Here is a 17332-nt window from a genome sequence, read left to right as displayed (position 1 = left end):
CAAGATAGATTCACATACCAAAAATCAGTTCAATATCTGCAAGCATTTAGAAGAAAGTGTGGAAAACTTAAATTTAACTAAATTCAAGGGTCATAACTCAAGACAAAAATTAGCTAAGCCGTACAAAACTTAAACTTGATCTGTAACTTATAAGGGTAGACTCACATAACAAAAATTAGCTCAATATCTGTAAGCATTTAGGAAAAAAAAGTGTGGAAAACTTAAATTTTGATAAAGAAGAAGGTTTGGTTATGGCCTCAGAATTTGAAATTTTTCAAAACTAAGATTATTATTGATTTTGTATACATAAGTGTTTACACCAGCTAGTTCAATAAGATTTAGGCCAAAAGAGAAAAGTTGCCTAAATGATGAAAATCCACAAAGTCTCAATATTTCAGCATGTTTCTGACGGTTTTTGTGAAACACGAATGTGGCCGCAGGCGTGTTTATTCTTGATCTTTATATATGTTGTGTAGTATTGTAAGATACAACATATATGTCAATATTTTGGATAAAAATGGATGGAGCCACTCCCGTTCAGACCAAAACCATCGAAAATATGTGCAAAAATGCAATAAAATGAAGATTTCACTAATATATATTAATTTTGACTGCTATTTGGTCAAAAACATTCATGATATCGGCAAGATCGGCTGAGATGTATTTTCTACCACCATTATCCTTTCAAATAAACTTACTAGTATAGACCAAAACAAATCTTTCAAAAACGTTGAATACTGGGGCCAAAATAGGGCCTTACCGAACCTACTCCTTTTTCAAAGTTCAAGGGCCATAACTCAGACAAAATTCAGCAGAGCAGAACAAAACCTAAATTTGACCTGTAACTTATAAGACTCCAATACCAAAAATCAGTGTTTAGAAAAAAAATGTGGAAAACTTAAATTTTGGTTAATTCAAAGGCCATAAATGGGACAAAAATCAGCAGAGTGGAAAGAAACCTAAACTTGATCTGTAACTTATAAAGATAGACTCACATACCAAAAATTAGCTCAATATCTGCAAGCACTTAGAAAAAAAGTGTGGAAAACTTAAATTTTGGTAAATTTTTCAAAGTTCAAGGTCCATAACTCGGACAAAAATCTGCAGAGGGAAACAAAACCCAAAATTTGATCTTTATCTCATCAAGGTAGATCTACATACCAAAAATCAGCTCAATATCTGAAAGTGTTTAGGAAACAAATGCGGAAAACTTAATTTTTTTTCTGGACTGACAGACAGACAGACGGAATGCAAATCTAAAATTCCTTCAGCTAAAGCCAATAGGGGACTAACAATATTTAAGACACATTCAAACAAGATGCTCCCAGAAGCCTGAATCATGCCACTGGATCTTTTTTTGCCATTCAAAGGCAATAACTCTAACAAGGAGTTGTCCTCCAATTTTGATCCAATAGGAATTATTTCATCAATCAAAAGTTTTTTTCTTTCCATAATAGTTTTCAACATATTAGCTAAAAACTGCAAAAACCTCAATTTTTCTCCTGTCAAGGACAATAACTTTTACAAAGAATTGTCCTACAACCTTGACATAACAGAGACCTTTGTAGACCTTCTCATATGGATCATTTCATCAATTGAATGTTTTTTTTTGTTTTTATCTATTATAGTTTTCAAGATATTGGCCAAAAAAAACCCCCATCATTTTTAGCTTTTTAAAGGCTAACTCTTTCAAGGAATCGCCCAACAATTTCGACCCAAAGGAGACTTTTGTAGAGCTCTTCAAGCTGAAGAAGGATACTCACATTTATTTTCCAATATCTCTTAAAGGTTTTGAGACATATGCAGAAATTGGTGACTTGACCCATGTGGTTCAAAAAGAGAAATGGCGGCTATGTTTTACACTTGATCTTCTTAACTGATACAAATTTTAAGGTAGTTTGGTAATAATCCACTGAGTTGTTTCAAAGGAGAAGATTTTTAAAGAAAAGTTAACAATGGACGACAGACGAAGACGACAAAAACAAAAGCCAACAAGTAATGACAAAAGGCAGCTCACTTGCACTTTTAGGCCAGGTGAGCTAAAAAGGGGGAAGAAACAAATAGTTTACTATTACACAACACTCCGAGTGGAATGGTTCTCTAACACTCAAGTCGGACCTGAGTGAAACTTGGTGTTACACTAACATATGGAGTGTTTAACACCCAGATTCCACCTACCAACACTGACCGTTTGTATATTGTAATAGTCGTAAAATTCAATGAGGCATAACAAGAAATTCATTGTAAGATACAATGTATATTCTGTTTGTTTTTTTAAGGTAATCTTGAGAACTCCAGTTAGGATAAAAATTTCGTCATGTCATTGAAAATTCGGCATTATATATATTTTTTTTATTTTGTACATGTTTATCATTTGTTGATGTGTTATTTTTTATTTACAGCTACATCCAATGAGTGGGAGAAATCATGTAGAAATATTACTTTGTATTTTTATCAAGTAATAATGCAATCTTTTGATATTTAAATTCTGCACTTTTAAATTGATAATTAGATTTGAGTGATGGACTTGTAAAAACAGTCTGGTGACTCTTTTAGTTTCTGATAGTTTTAATAATTGAGCGGCTTTTCTAGAGGTGAAAGAAACTAATTACAGGTCCCAAGACATCTATATAATGTGTACATAAGAACTGTTAAGTTGAAGCCCTTAATCAGGACTGCAAACATTTTCAGTAATAATTATAAGTTACAATACGATGTCCAAATGAGGGCAAGATGGCGATGTGTGTCTGGTCATCAAATGAACCTCAATTAATTATAACCCAGTACAGGACTGATATGAGTTTATATTATACTTCATATTAAAGTTTAGAATTTTGATTCAATAAAAGGATAAGTGGTATTCAAGTATACCACCCTTCCTTTGAGTATACCATCCTTCCATTGAGTATACCACCCACTCCGACCACTGCGCAGTCCATTATTACTGTACATTTTCTAATTTCTCCCCAAAACAAAAACACTAGACGACAATTACAATGAAGATGCAATTAATGAACTTATAGCAAACAAGGACACCAAAGAAACCCAGCGAATTGTACAAAGGGGAGTTAAGACATTTCGCCAATTTTTAATCAGTAAAGACATGTCTGAAAACTTTGAAAACTTATATTTAGTATAATATAACACATACTGCCTGCAGTTGAGGGTGGTATACTGGATCACCACACTCAGGAAAGAATATCGCCCTCGACTACGTCTTGGGCGATATTCTTCTTTCGTGTGATAATCCAGTATACCACCCTCAATTGCAGGCAGTATGTGTATATGATCAACAATAAACTGAAATGTCTTTTTTTACGATTTTAATGTTATATTTGATAATCGGTAATACCACACGCTTATAATTTCAACTGCTGTTTTATTATGCAGACAGCTTAGATTACAGCTGGACAAATCAACTATTGATTCATGATACTAGTATAGATTTCGGTGATTGGATAAAAAATTTTCACAAGTCCACCGGACTAAAATTCAGAACATAATGGAAATGCCGGTACAGAGAAGTAAATTAGTAATTCAGAATAAAAGAAAAAATAAACGAAGCAGGCTATTTTGTAGTTTGCTATTCATCATAAAATTACCTGTGGTTGATTTTGAGTATTTTCTTTCCAAAACAATGGATGCATGAAATTATTCTTCACATTCAAATAATCTAATTCAAGACCAAGTGCTCCACTTGTCATAGCAGGTAATTGATTCCCTTCAAGATTCAATTCTCTTAAGCACCTAAAAAAAGCAGATGCATGAGTTAACATCCAGTGAAGTGATTTATTGAAATTATAATCCTTCATTCAGTATTTGAGACCTTTCTATTCAGGATCTCTTACTAGAAAATTAGGATGGAAAAGAAATGATTTCAAATGGAACAAGATTACTATCTGAAGTTTTATGCCCCTTAATCCTGGGCAGTCATATTACTCTTAAAACAAAATTTGTTGAATCAAAATGGTGGTGTAGTATGTACATTAATAATTCATAACAATACATTGTATAAATTATGGAACCCATCACATTAACTCCTATGTTATTATGAATGTGTTTCACATTTTTTGGGAAGTTTTTTTAAAAAAATTCTTACAGACTTCAATATCATATTAGCTGTAAAATTTTAAAAAAATGATGAAATAGCAATAGTTATCAATGTTTTATATATCATTTTTTACATGTTTAATATTAGGTAAACTTTACGCAGTCATCCTTTTCATATTGTATCATTTACAATTAAGTCATTTTAATAGCTTGTATTGCATTCCTATCAGAATGCATTTTTTGTCCTTTTTTATCACTAAAATACTTTAAAAAAGAGATATATATAAACATATAAATCATACCTTGTCAAGTTTTTTATTTCATTTGGTATAAAAGTTAACTTGTTGTAAGATATGTCTAAATGTTCTAACTTTGGTAATGAGAACAATCTAAAAAAAAACAGAAATGATAATCTGTTACTTATACAGTGCAAATATAAGGGAAATTCATCTTAAGATAACTTTAATGCTTTCCATTGAAAGGACAATCTCAATTCAAAACTTTTAAAAAAAAAAAAAAAAAAAAGGACATTAATGGAACATTAAGTGATACCCTGCCATGGTATGGTAAACAAGAGGCTCCCATGTGCCTGAATGGCTCACCTTGTTATATTTTGTCTTTCAAGGGCAATAAACTTAACAAAGACTAGTCCAAAAGTTTTGACTCAAGAAGACTGGTAGGACTTACCATAAGGATCATTTCAGCAATTGAGAGTTTCTTTCTATCTTTTATAGTTTTCAAGATATTGGCTGAAAACATAATAAAAACTCGTTTTTCGTCTTTCAAGGGCAACAACTTCTACAAGGAGTCGTCTGACAACTTTGATCCCTTTGAGACTTTTGTAGGCCTTATAATAAGGATCATTTGAGCAATTGAAAGAATTTGGCTAATTTTAGAGATATAATAAGTGAAAAACTACCGTCTGACCCCTTTACAGACTTTATTCTATTTTTTTTTTTCTATAGCAGCAACCATGTTTTTTGACAGATCAAATATTTCCAATCCGACTGTAGCAGGATACCACAAGGAACATTCATCCTAAGTTTGATTCCAAATGGTCAAGTAGTTTCATAGGAGAAGATTTTTGAAAGAAATAACATTAAAAAGGCAAAAAAATGTTGAAAAAGGGCAATAACTCCAACATGGCTTCACAGATTAAAATGAATATTTGAACACAGATAAATCTCCTCATGCTGAACACTTTTAGTCATGTCAGAATTGACTAAATCTAACAGTTTTGGAGATATATATGAAAAACTACTGTCTGACCCGTATGTTCTGTTTTTAGTAAAGGCGGCCATGATTTTTCGACAGATCAAAAATACCAACATCAAGCCTATGCAGGATACCCCAAGCACCATTCCCAACATGTTTGGTTCCAATCGGTCAAGTAGTCTTAGAGGAGAAGATTTTGAAAGAAATATCATTAAAAAAACTAAAAAAAAAAAAAACATCAAGAAGGACAATAACTCCAACATGGCTTCACAAACAAAAATGAAAATTTGACCACAGATAAATCTCTTCATACTAAACACCTTCACCTGTGCCAATATTTGGCTAAACCTAATGGTTTTGGAGATAAATGTGAAAAACTACTGTCTGACCCCTTTTTCTATTTTTAGTAATGGTGGCCATGTTTTTTGACAGATCTAAAATCCCAACGACTGATCTATGCAAGATACCCCAAGGAACATTCACACTAAGTTTGGTTCCAAATGGTCAAGTAGTCTCAGAGGAGAAGATTTTTGAAAGAAATAACATTAAAAATAGTAAAAAAATGTCAAAAAGGGCAGTGACTCCAACATGGCTTTACAGATTAAAAAGAAAATTTGACCATAGATAGACCTCGTCATGCTGAACATTTTTAACCAAGTCAGAATTTGGTTAAATCTAACAGTTTTGGAGATATATGCGAAAAACTACTGTCTGACCCTATGTTCTATTTTTAATAATGGCGGCCATGTTCTCAACGTATCAAGAATCCCTGACAGATGATGATGACGGATGCAAAGTAAGCTAAAACAGGAGAATGACAAAATGTTCAAAATGGCCTTACTATAGAAAATTTAACTTAACCTGTATTTCATTGTAGTAAACAAATGTGCAAAGTTTTTTTTTAAAAATTCATTGATCCATTCTCAAGTTATCATCTGGAAACTGGGATAGACAGATGGACAGAAAGCTCTTTGGAGGGTATCACATTATAACTTGCCAGTTTCTGTGTTGGGCTGGGACATAAAAAGGTTAATATTATATGAGAGTAATGAAAAGTATTGCAGACACTCACCCTAATGGCAAAGAAGATAACAAACAGAAAGAAACCACAAGAACTTTGAGGCTCAGTAAGTTGTTGATGTCTGGAGGTAATTCCCTTAAGGGATTATTTCTCAGTTTTAATACCTCAAGTTGTCTAATCCCTAGAATTTCTCTTGGAAACAACTGTAAATGATATCACATTGTTGATACAAATATATACATAGAAATATAGCATACATCACAGAATAATAATCTTTACTTCATATCAATTTTATTATAAGGTATTTATTAAATTGTAAATGATCCAAGCTTTATTACCAAGTAATATTATCAGTTCAAATGTTATCACTTCAGTCATGAAAAGTGATTTTTTAATAACTGCTTGAGCCTATTACATGTCAAGCTTCTCAATTTATTGTTTAAAAAAGAAGTTAGGAGAAAATATTGGGGAACAAAAATTGTACAAGTAAAACAACTCTTCAATGTACAGTAGGAATTAAACCTCTTAACATTCTGTGACAATAACTGCTAAGATTTTCAAGATATACTTACAGAAAAATCATTGAATGATAAATTTACATAGGTCACTGTCCTCATTAAAGGTGCAAGGTCAGGAACTTGTGCTATGAAATGTGCCTGTAATAACAGAAAGTTTGTTTTTTAAATAAAAAATTGATAAAGCAGCTTACTTGGTACAAAGTTTTAGAAATGTTTTATTTATAGTAAGAATTAAGTTCCTACAATCTCCTAAATAATCATTACTTTAAATACCTTAAATGATACAAAAGATGTAAAAACAGTCTACAAACAGCTGTTCATATAAAATCCTGAATATGTCAATTTTTGTAATAGTTAGGATTGTAATTGGAAATTAAAGAACATTAAAAAAAATGTCAGTGTAGAATTAAACCAGGATTTTTAATTTTATTTATGAATTGCTCAATAACAATGAATCACACCAATATTACCTTTAAACTGAGGATTTTCCCACCATTTATGAGACAGTCAAGAATAGCTAATTCTGCAGGGGAAATAACCCCATCACCTGGGGCAGCTGAAATAAAGTTCAGATATATGTAAAGACTTTAAGTAGCCAGTAATAAAATTGAGAACTAAAATTAAAAATGGTAAACATAACCTTATACTAAATAAAATCATTAAACTGGGTAATTGTAAAGGATAAAAATGCTTGTGCAGCTTGAAACAACCCCTGAGGATGAACCCTGGAAAGTTTGGGCAGGTATGGATACATCATTCAAGCTTGATATAACTTAGAATTAGAAATGTGATAGAGTATTCAAGGGAACCAAGGTTATAGCGGTAATCAAAAGAATGTAATACAGGGACAAATACCAGACATGGAAAACAGACATGCACAACAAAGAACACAAAGTAACTAAAATCATACATACAAAGTAAATTTGACAATTTTGACAAGAATCAAAGTAATCTTTCATGGCCCCTTAAATACTGCATCAGAACTGTCAAAAATTCCATATTGCAAGTACTAATAATAAGTCTGTTTCCCAAAGTTAAAAACATTGCAAAAATATCTGAAAGTAAAGTGTTGTCCCAAAGATTTTGCACAATTTACCTATTTGCATTTTCTCTTTATATGAACTCCTTCCTGAGAAAATCATTCATTTTGATAGAAAAAGGGCAAAAACTCCTACAAAGATTATCTAATTACAATTCCTCTCTATATGGAACTCTTTCTGAGTTATAAGCCAAAACCAAAAAAACTAATAACATCAAAAGAGTTGGTCTTAAATACTCAAGTAACATAAAAAATAAACTAAAGGTGAAAACAAAACAAGACATACAAAGGCCAGAAGTTCCTGACTTGGGAAAGGCCCAAAAAATGTGGGGAGTTCAAGTACTTTGACGTGATCACAACCTTCCACACTTAAAATCTTGCCAATGTGGAAAAAATATTATACAATTAAACACTCTAAAAAATCAGTTTGAAAAGGTCGGAGTCCCTTGTTGCAACAGAAATAAAGAAACTGAATATAAATAACACAAATGTACAAACTAATGTTTGTTTGTTTGTTGGGGTTTAACGTCCGAGCAGCAATATTTCAGCTATATTCAGATGATGAACATGAAAATGATGATAAAATGAACATGAAATGATGATGAAATGAAAAAGGGATGGGACACAAAGACAATGGGGTCGACAAATTTTGATTGCTACTGGAAATAGGGAGAGGTGGGTAGAGTCGGGCAATTTAGCCTCCTGTGGCGGAGCCCTATGGTTCCTACTCCGGGAGAATACCACAGTAGGGTTCTTTAACGTGCGAGGAACGTGGCATCTTTCCCAACACGGTGCACCACTATGGTTTGTGGTCAGGTTTTCCGTATTATAGCCTGACAACCCCAGCATGTAACACGCCAGGGGTACCCCATTCCACCACCTGGGGCACACATCCCAGTTGCTCTGTGGGCAGAGCACCCTAGCCCCCAGTTATGGTTCTAAGCACTATTTAGTCGCCTTTTACAACAAGCTTAGCGCTGCTGCATGCCTATTCTTTTGACACCCAGACCTGCACGGGGCTGTACAAACTAAGGACTACTAGCAGTTAACTGACATGCCAGCTCCAGACCAGTTTAAACCTATGCAAAGATATGTCCCCATCAAATGTAAAATCTATCCCAATTCTTCCCATGCTGGGTTGAGGATCAAGATATGTCATAAGTCATACAATAAGGACACAACCCATGCCATGCCAAAAACTGCTTTTAAATATTATTTTAATTTCTATGTAAAGACCCTATGAGTGAATCAATGTTAATACCAAAAAAAGCTACCCTTAACAATAAATACATTGTATCTTCATTATTTTCTTTTTTTTTTAAAGTTGCGGTTGGGCTTAAGATGTAATGGTAATAGGGTTTGTAAGTCTCGTTCTGGTTTCAGTTTCCCTTCCGGAATTTCTTATGTAGAATGTATTGAAATCCAAAGACTGATCTGCATTTTATTGTTTACTTCCGGGAAATTGTAACGCTGCACTCACAATGCAAAATCTTCTATTTTATGCTTTTCATAATATTTTTATAATGTAGAACTAGATATTTGTCATTTTTTATCAGTATTTCTACACATAAAAAATTTTGCCCTTAGTATTGAACCCATTGATGTGTTAATGACAAATCTCCATGCATTTGAATGGTAGACGAGGACCCATTCTCATAAAATCACAGAGTCACGTGACGAGACTTACATACCCTATTCTTATCTTGAAAAACTACATAAACTTTTTTCATTATATGAGGTGTAATATGAAACCATCACAAGGCATTGTGAGTTAAAATATGTGAAAATACTAACTGAAAGGTGATCTACTCCTCCCTGATCCCTGGAAGTATCTAGATCTAGCTGAGTGGAACATAGTGTCGACACTTGGTACTTCAGTTTCTCTGCAAAACAAGGAATTAAATTTCATAACCATTTACCAAAATATGTCATATTAATGTAGTAGTAGACATGGCATACAAGATTTAAAGAGATATTGCTAAAGTATGTAATAAAAGGCAATAACTCAAGATAATATGTTTTAAGCTAATTTGTTAACTAACAGCCTATAGGATCCCACTTCCCATTTACAGTGCTATCGCTGCTTAATACCAGGCTGAAGTTTTTATTCTTTCCATACAGTGTTTACCCTATAAGCCTTATTGCTTGTTGTGCCTAGGGTTTTAAGATTTACCAGGGCTACATACATGAAGCATCAAACGGACAACCATTTTTTTGTGTAATTGTAACAACCGATAGTATCCTGTGTGAAATACTATCTACAGGAAAAAAATTAATATCAAATTTAATCCCGGGATATTTTATGATAGTTAAATATTTTCCATAGCTACTAATTTGTTTCCATACACAAACCTTATGATGATTAAACATACCAGTGTCTGAAAGAAGAAGCGTGATTGTTTATGCAAATGATATGAAAACTGAATAAAAACATTATCTTTTTGTGTCAAGTCAAAACAACAGTATGAAATGAATAATGGCAAATTAATTAAAGGATTCAGAAACTAGACTTAAAATCAATCTATCTCCTGAAATTAATGTTGTCTTTTCCATACACACAATTCCTATGACTTTGACTACCTTTAAATGTTATTTTCTCAGATGTATTTGACAGCTGCAATAGATTGGAGATTACAGTATTATGTTTGACAAATTGTCATCATCAATATACATGTAATTTTCCCTAACCCAAATATTATTTATCTACAACAACACCCAAGGTAAAAATTGTATACAACACTTATAGCATAGATTTTTCTAAAAGTTATACTGAGGCTCTCCTCGGCGTCATATGATATTTTGACCCCAGCTAAATATTGACCCCTCCTCCCAAGTAAAAATATCATAGCAAAATTTTGACCCCCCTTGGTATGATAAATTAACCCCTTGGTGCAATCAATTAACTCCTGGTGAGATATTTTAACCCCCTGCTGCAGTATATTAACCTGCTGTTGTGATATTTTAACCACCCTGCAGCAATAATTCCCTGTTGTGATATTTTAATCCCCCTGCTGCAATATTGTAACCCCTGTTATGATATTTTAACCCCCCCTGCTGCTATATTTCAAACCCCCTGAAGTGATAAATTAACCCCCCTGTTATGATATTTTAACCCTCTGCTGCGACATATTAACCCCCTTCTGTGATAAGGGGGGGGGGGGGTATGTTAAAATAACCATGGGGATCAATATTTCGCAGTCAGAATATCATATGACACTGGTATGAGGATGTTACAAGAGAAGAGATGTGTCAGAAAGATAATGCTGCCTCAGCCTTCAATATCAGTATGACCAGGACAAAGTTTAATTATTATCATGAGAAGTTTACAAGTTGAAGGTGATAATTTATAGATCACTAAGTTTTGAAGACAGATGTCCATCAAACAGGAGGTTGGTGCATCAATGAGAAAAAATACCAATGTAATACAACCCATCATCACATTCACCCCATTATCCTTGTGTCCCATCCCATTTTTTATTTCATCATCATTTCATGTTCATTTAATCATCCAATTCATGTTCATCGCCTGAATATAGCTGAAATATTGCTGCTCGGGCGTTAAACCCCAACAAACAAACAAACAAACATTCCTTACAATTTAATATTTTGGCAAAAACTATGATAAATTAATATCAATTTATTCCAATACACATGATTTTTTTCAGACAGGATTATTTCATTGAAAGTAGTCCATTTAAAAGGGGCATGGTATAAAGTTCATGACCTTGTTTATTGATCAGGTGATAGGAAAATTTTGTATCCAAGATAAAATTAAAAATAAAGCATGTTTTCTAACGGTAAAAACGGTCATATTAAACTATACCTGTACCAAAAAATTACAAAATATCCTTATAAGTAGAAAGTAAATCTAACTTCTACCTATTTGTAAAATGCAATGAAATTCAAGGGCTGCTCTGGCTTCAAAAATTCTGTCGTCAGAAAATTCGCCGGCTGCTAATTTTTTTTGCCAATTTTCAGAATGGGTGCCAAACAAAATTACTCTAAAGTATGACAGTTTTAAGTCTACTAATGAATTATCTTTGTCAATTTATCATTACAACCCCTTTATTCATGACATACATGTACATGTACCCAAGATTCACTCCTGATGCATGTATAAAGTAGGTTTTTAGCTCTAATCTTAGTCAGGATATAAAACCATTAGTCACTTTTCATATGCAAAATAATAAAGTAATACTCTAGAAACAGGTGTTTTATTTCTATCAAGGACTTTATATTACTATGCTCATATAGGCCCTGATTTTAAAACATGTTGACCTTTGTCATTTGTGGTTTTATTTAATTTATCTCCAAATATAATTAAATTTTGTATTAATAAATTTTCAACAAACTTGATTCTTTTTTCAAGTGATAAAATTTAGACCATTAATTGTGTCCCCTTTTAATTATCCTTGTTCTCTTATATCTGAATATTAGGACTAAATGCCCTCAGTATTTCCTTAATTAGATTTTGGGAATCCCCATTCTATTTGTTTACAGATTTTCCTGCCAAAAAAGACACATGGCAAAAGTATAAACAAATCAAATTTCTTTTGTCAATTCTTACATTTCAAAGTACGCACTCACTAATGGGATAATCATTGTTAACTGGGCTTAATCTATTCTGTTGTGAGGTAAATTTGTTTCAAAATGTATTATATTTAACAGGGCTGTGAAGCTTGCATGCAGCCATGTGCACATGTCCATGATTGTGTTTACCTTTGACCAGATGATTTTGATAGGCTCAATGTTATATTTACATCTGATTGACACCTCCCATGAGGATATTGTGAGTCATGTCATCTGGTCTAATTATTTTTGATTGGCTTCAGTGTCAATTGTTTATGATAAATTAATTCTGGGTGTCAACAATATTATTTAATTAGAGAATATCTGTTGCAGACAAACTTCCTGTCAATTTTAATATACAAATCCTAGGTGCAAAGAAAATTGCCAACTGGTTATATTTGTTGCCAGATCAAATAAAACATCGCAAATTGTGGCATTGGCAAAGACCAGCGTGATCCCTGTGAAACTGGAAAAGAACAACTTTCATTTACCAAACCATACTATTTGTCTCATTTGTTACTTCCATTCTTTATTTCATCAAAATGGCTGACTGAATGTTGTAAACTAGTTTTTATTGTTTTTATTGTGAATGAGGTGTGAACACAACGCAGGAACGTTACATAGAACGTTTTGTAACTGGAACATGTAATACGTCCATGACGTCTTTAATTAGTTGTTATGTTGAATACATATAAAGCTAATGTAATTTGCCTTCATCTTTATAATTGCCTATATTTGTTTTGCGTTTCACCTACAATTGTAGGACTAGACAAGAATCACAGAGACAAGGATATTGTAATATGGAGGAAATTCAGAGGTCATCATTAATATGGATTAAATACTGCCAGAAACAAGCATATCTGGAAGAATACCTTACACTGATGAGAATACAAAAACCAACAAGAATTTTACCGAGAATGAAACAGTTACAACTTTATATGGATGAAAACTGTGTTATAAAATGTAGAGGACGAATGCAAAATGTGCCAATACGGGAAAGTGCAAAAGATCCAATTTTGCTGCCGCCAAATGAACCATTAACGATACTTATAGTGGAAGAAGCTCACGAACAGTTACTGCATTCCTGAGCAAATTCAACAATCACACATGTATATAAGACAAACTATATGGATACCTTCAATAGGCCAGTTTGTCAAGACACTGATAAGAAAATGTGTTACCTGTCGAAAAGTTAACGGACCGTCTTATCAAGCACCAGATTCACCACTGCTGTCAAAATTAAGACTACAGGAGGCACCACCTTTTATTGTTACTAGGATTGATTTTACAGGTGCACTTTACTCAAAGGATGAAAATGGTAACGTTTTAAAGGCGTAAAAGTTTAATATAAAAGGATAGAGGAGTTTATTGGTTACTCATCTTCCAAAGACCTTTTGATGACCTCTAATATATGCTGGTGGGTTTGTTGCGTTTCACCCTATCCATTCTTTTTTCTATTATAAAGTTCATTCTCAATGGCATTATCTAAAGCTATGTTCACACTGCCTATCGAATCCAACCAATCTTCTAGATTTATGGTAAGAATTAAATATGTTAAAGACTACTATCTTGCTACTACATGATTATATAAGATCACAACTCCTTTTCGACCTTGATCTAGCCCATGCTTATGATTTTAAAATATTTATACGTATTTAAATTATTCGAACAAAACAAACCTATTTGTTCATATATGATGCATGGGGATTATTTTGACTTTGTCTAATAGTGGCAATTACATTTTTGTGAATTGTTCAAAAACTTCTCTGATTTTCCTTTTAGTTAACATTCTGGTGAATTAAATCGATTATGCAAATCAGAAAAAGTGAAAGGAACTTTAACGAATTTCAGGACAGATTGGCCCTTGATGCTTAACAAGCGAGCTGAGAGACAATCTAAGATTCTAACACATTTCTGGAAAAGGTGGAAAAGTGAATATTTAACATAGCATAGAGAATTCCACAAATCATCAGGGAACAACAATCAGACGATCAAAGAGGAAGACGTGGTACAAGCACACGATGAGACACCTAGATCAACATGGAAGTTAGCCATTGTGACAGAATTAATCAAGGGAAACGATGGACTTGTACATGCAGCAAAAATACAGACTAAGAATATTGAAACTATGAGACCAATAGTAAAATGTATCCTCTTGAAGTTACATGTGATGATGAAAACAGTAAAACTTTTGAGCGACTGAAATGTAATGCTAGTTGTTAAATCTAAAGTGAACATTTCGAATAGAAAAGAGAATGGACTGTTTAAATATAATTTGTGAACATAGACTGTTTAATTTTGTGCAAGTGAACAGAAATATCTGATTATTTTCATAGATTTAATTTCAAGATTTTGAAAAGAGACAATAATTTCATTTTCAGGTGAAATTGTTATAAATTTAGTGATTATTTACTTTTTGCGGCCCCCAGAATATTGTAAATGTCGCGAGAACATTACGCAGAAAGTTTTGTAACTGGAACATGTAATACGTCTATGACGTCTTTGTAATTAGTTGTTATGTCGAATACATATGAAGCTAAGGTAATTCGCCTTCGCTTTATAATTCCCTATAGTTTTCATTCATTTTCAATAAATGATTGTAAACAACTCACTGTCTGGTTTGTTGAAATGAACTTCTAGTTAAATCTGTCTCCTCATCTTCATACAAAATAATTTCTGTGTGAGGTATATTTGCTTCATTATACTGAGGACTGTACTTTTTCAGTGGTCGTATCACTGACTTAACATCCGTACCCATTAAATCTCTGACATGTTGTTTGATCATGGCAGCCATTTCTATAAGCAGTTGTCTCTGTGGAATTCTAGGTTCTGTCGGTGGAATATTTTGATCTACAATAAAAAAATGTACATCATTTCATAACATGCAAAGATGACCAAAACAAAGCAACATTGTGATGATTTGTTTTCAACTAAAAAGAGGTAGGGGCTAAAAGCTTAAAATGGCACCAATATAAAATTCCCTTCTTCTGTTCTAAATATTGTGCATATTGTGTGCCATTTTTTGTCAAATTTACTTATATAAATGACAATGTTTTCAATAAAAAAGGGGGTGCCAACCCCCTCTAGATCCTTCACTGTATGTTTTGCATATTCTTATCATACACATTACACTTGTATATCTAAAACCAATATTTTCTAGGAACTCAATTTCACACAAAAATGAAGAGCTTCGTGTAGCGCAGCATGATATAATTGCAGCAATGTGGATACAAAATCAGGTTTTTGACACACTTAAGCATAGAGCCTTACAGTACATTATGGACACAAGAACACGATATAGCACAAATTTCAAATTCAATTAAAAAATTTTTGAAATCCAACCAAATATAATAAAGAGCTGAGCTTTAAGCACATGATACGCCCATTGCCCTTTTAACTTGTCCTTATGCTTTTAATGAATTTATATGATTAACTAGAAATACTTTGAGCTCTGTAAAATACCCCCCCCCAAAAAAAAATGTAAATAAAAATTCACAAAAAATTAGCCTTTATCAAGGCTACCTCAAGTTCAATTAAGTCTGTTGTCTTGATTTTTCACCGGTACATTTCTATCTCGTTCAAAACACACTTTTCTGAAAAGGTTACCAAGTACCTTCTATATATACTAGTCAATCATCATAACAAATGGTACATTTTCAATGATTTTTCAATGAATAAAATTTCCTTGGCCGTTTCCACCTTTTTAAAGAGTAAAACTTCATAACACGGAAACATTATATATGCATTTATACAAATAGGAAGGGAACTTATTTAAATAGATATGAACAATTCACCAAAGTTTCATAAAAATTAGTGAAAGTGTTTTTTATTATGTGCAAAAACTTGAAAATCACCCCTTTTTTAAGTAAATAAAAGAACAGCATTCCAATGTCCCCTGCAAAAAAAATGAGGAAAACTTTAAATTCACTGAAATTTTCTAAGTTAAAGGGCCATAACTTCCATAAAAATCAATCAACCATAACCAAAGTCGAACCTAATCTGTAACTTCTCATAGTAAGACTACAAGCAAAATATAAAACCAACTGGTAAAAGCATTACAAAAAAGTGTGGAAAACTGTAAATTCACTGAAATTTTCTAAGTCCTGGGGCCATAACTTCCGTAAAAATCATTCAACCGTAACCACAGTGGAACTTAATCTGTAACTTCTCATAGTAAGACTACATACAAAATATAAAATCAATTGGTAAAAGCATTACAAAAAAAAGTGCAGAAAACCATAAATTCACTGAAATTTTCTACATTGTAAGTCCAAGGGCTCTAACTTCAGTAAAAATCATTCAACTGTAACCAAAGTCGAACTTAATCTGTAACTTCTTATACTAAGACTACATACAAAATCAATTGGTAAAAGCATTACAAAAAAAAGTCTGGAAAAATAGTTTAAATCTAATTTAAAGTCCAAAGGTCATAACTTCCATAAAAATCATTCAACCGTAAACAAAGTCGAACTTATTCTGTAACTCTTCACAATAAGGCCACATACCAAAAACAAACTTATTTGGTAAAAGCATAACAAATTTGAGTTATTGTCTGAAGTGTGGACGACAGACAGACGCACAATGGCATACCATAATACATACCCTCTTAGACGGGTAAATAAAATTGGTGATTTTTTTGGGGTGTGGTCCCTTTCAAACCTTGCAACTCAAAAAACATAAGAGATAATGTATCTGAAATATGATTGGCATGGTCCAATTTTGTACTAAAACATTAAATATAAGCCTACCCTGTAAAAATTCTTAAAAACAAAATTTCAAAAGGAACAGATTGACATCTGAATTATAACAACAGGAATCAACAATGAGCTTTTTCTATCAGTTATAATGGTAACAGGCATTTTCCCCATTTTAGCCCCTAATTTCCAAAATGGGGCAAAAACCTCTGCCATATCCCTAGCA

At 32.7% G+C, this 17332-nt stretch overlaps 1 protein-coding gene across 1 annotated transcript in view; it reads right to left on the bottom strand.

Moving 5' to 3' along the window:
• The window catches only part of LOC148623974 (uncharacterized), a 29161-nt gene that overhangs the window by 4314 nt on the left and 7515 nt on the right, over nt 1-17332 (bottom strand). The window contains exons 3-9 of the mRNA XM_088566352.1: nt 15025-15262; nt 9638-9726; nt 7275-7360; nt 6859-6942; nt 6338-6489; nt 4353-4439; nt 3603-3747 (exon numbers count right to left, since the gene is read on the bottom strand). Coding sequence (XP_088422478.1) covers nt 3603-3747; nt 4353-4439; nt 6338-6489; nt 6859-6942; nt 7275-7360; nt 9638-9726; nt 15025-15262 — 881 coding nt within the window. The remainder of the gene's footprint in view (nt 1-3602; nt 3748-4352; nt 4440-6337; nt 6490-6858; nt 6943-7274; nt 7361-9637; nt 9727-15024; nt 15263-17332) is intronic.

Source organism: Perna viridis, chromosome 2, assembly GCF_037379345.1.
Source record: "Perna viridis isolate PV_CMFRI_1.1 ecotype Kerala chromosome 2, ASM3737934v1, whole genome shotgun sequence".
Taxonomy (NCBI): domain Eukaryota; kingdom Metazoa; phylum Mollusca; class Bivalvia; order Mytilida; family Mytilidae; genus Perna; species Perna viridis.
Note: the sequence above shows the minus strand (reverse complement) of the source record. Positions and strands in the feature narration are given on the sequence as shown.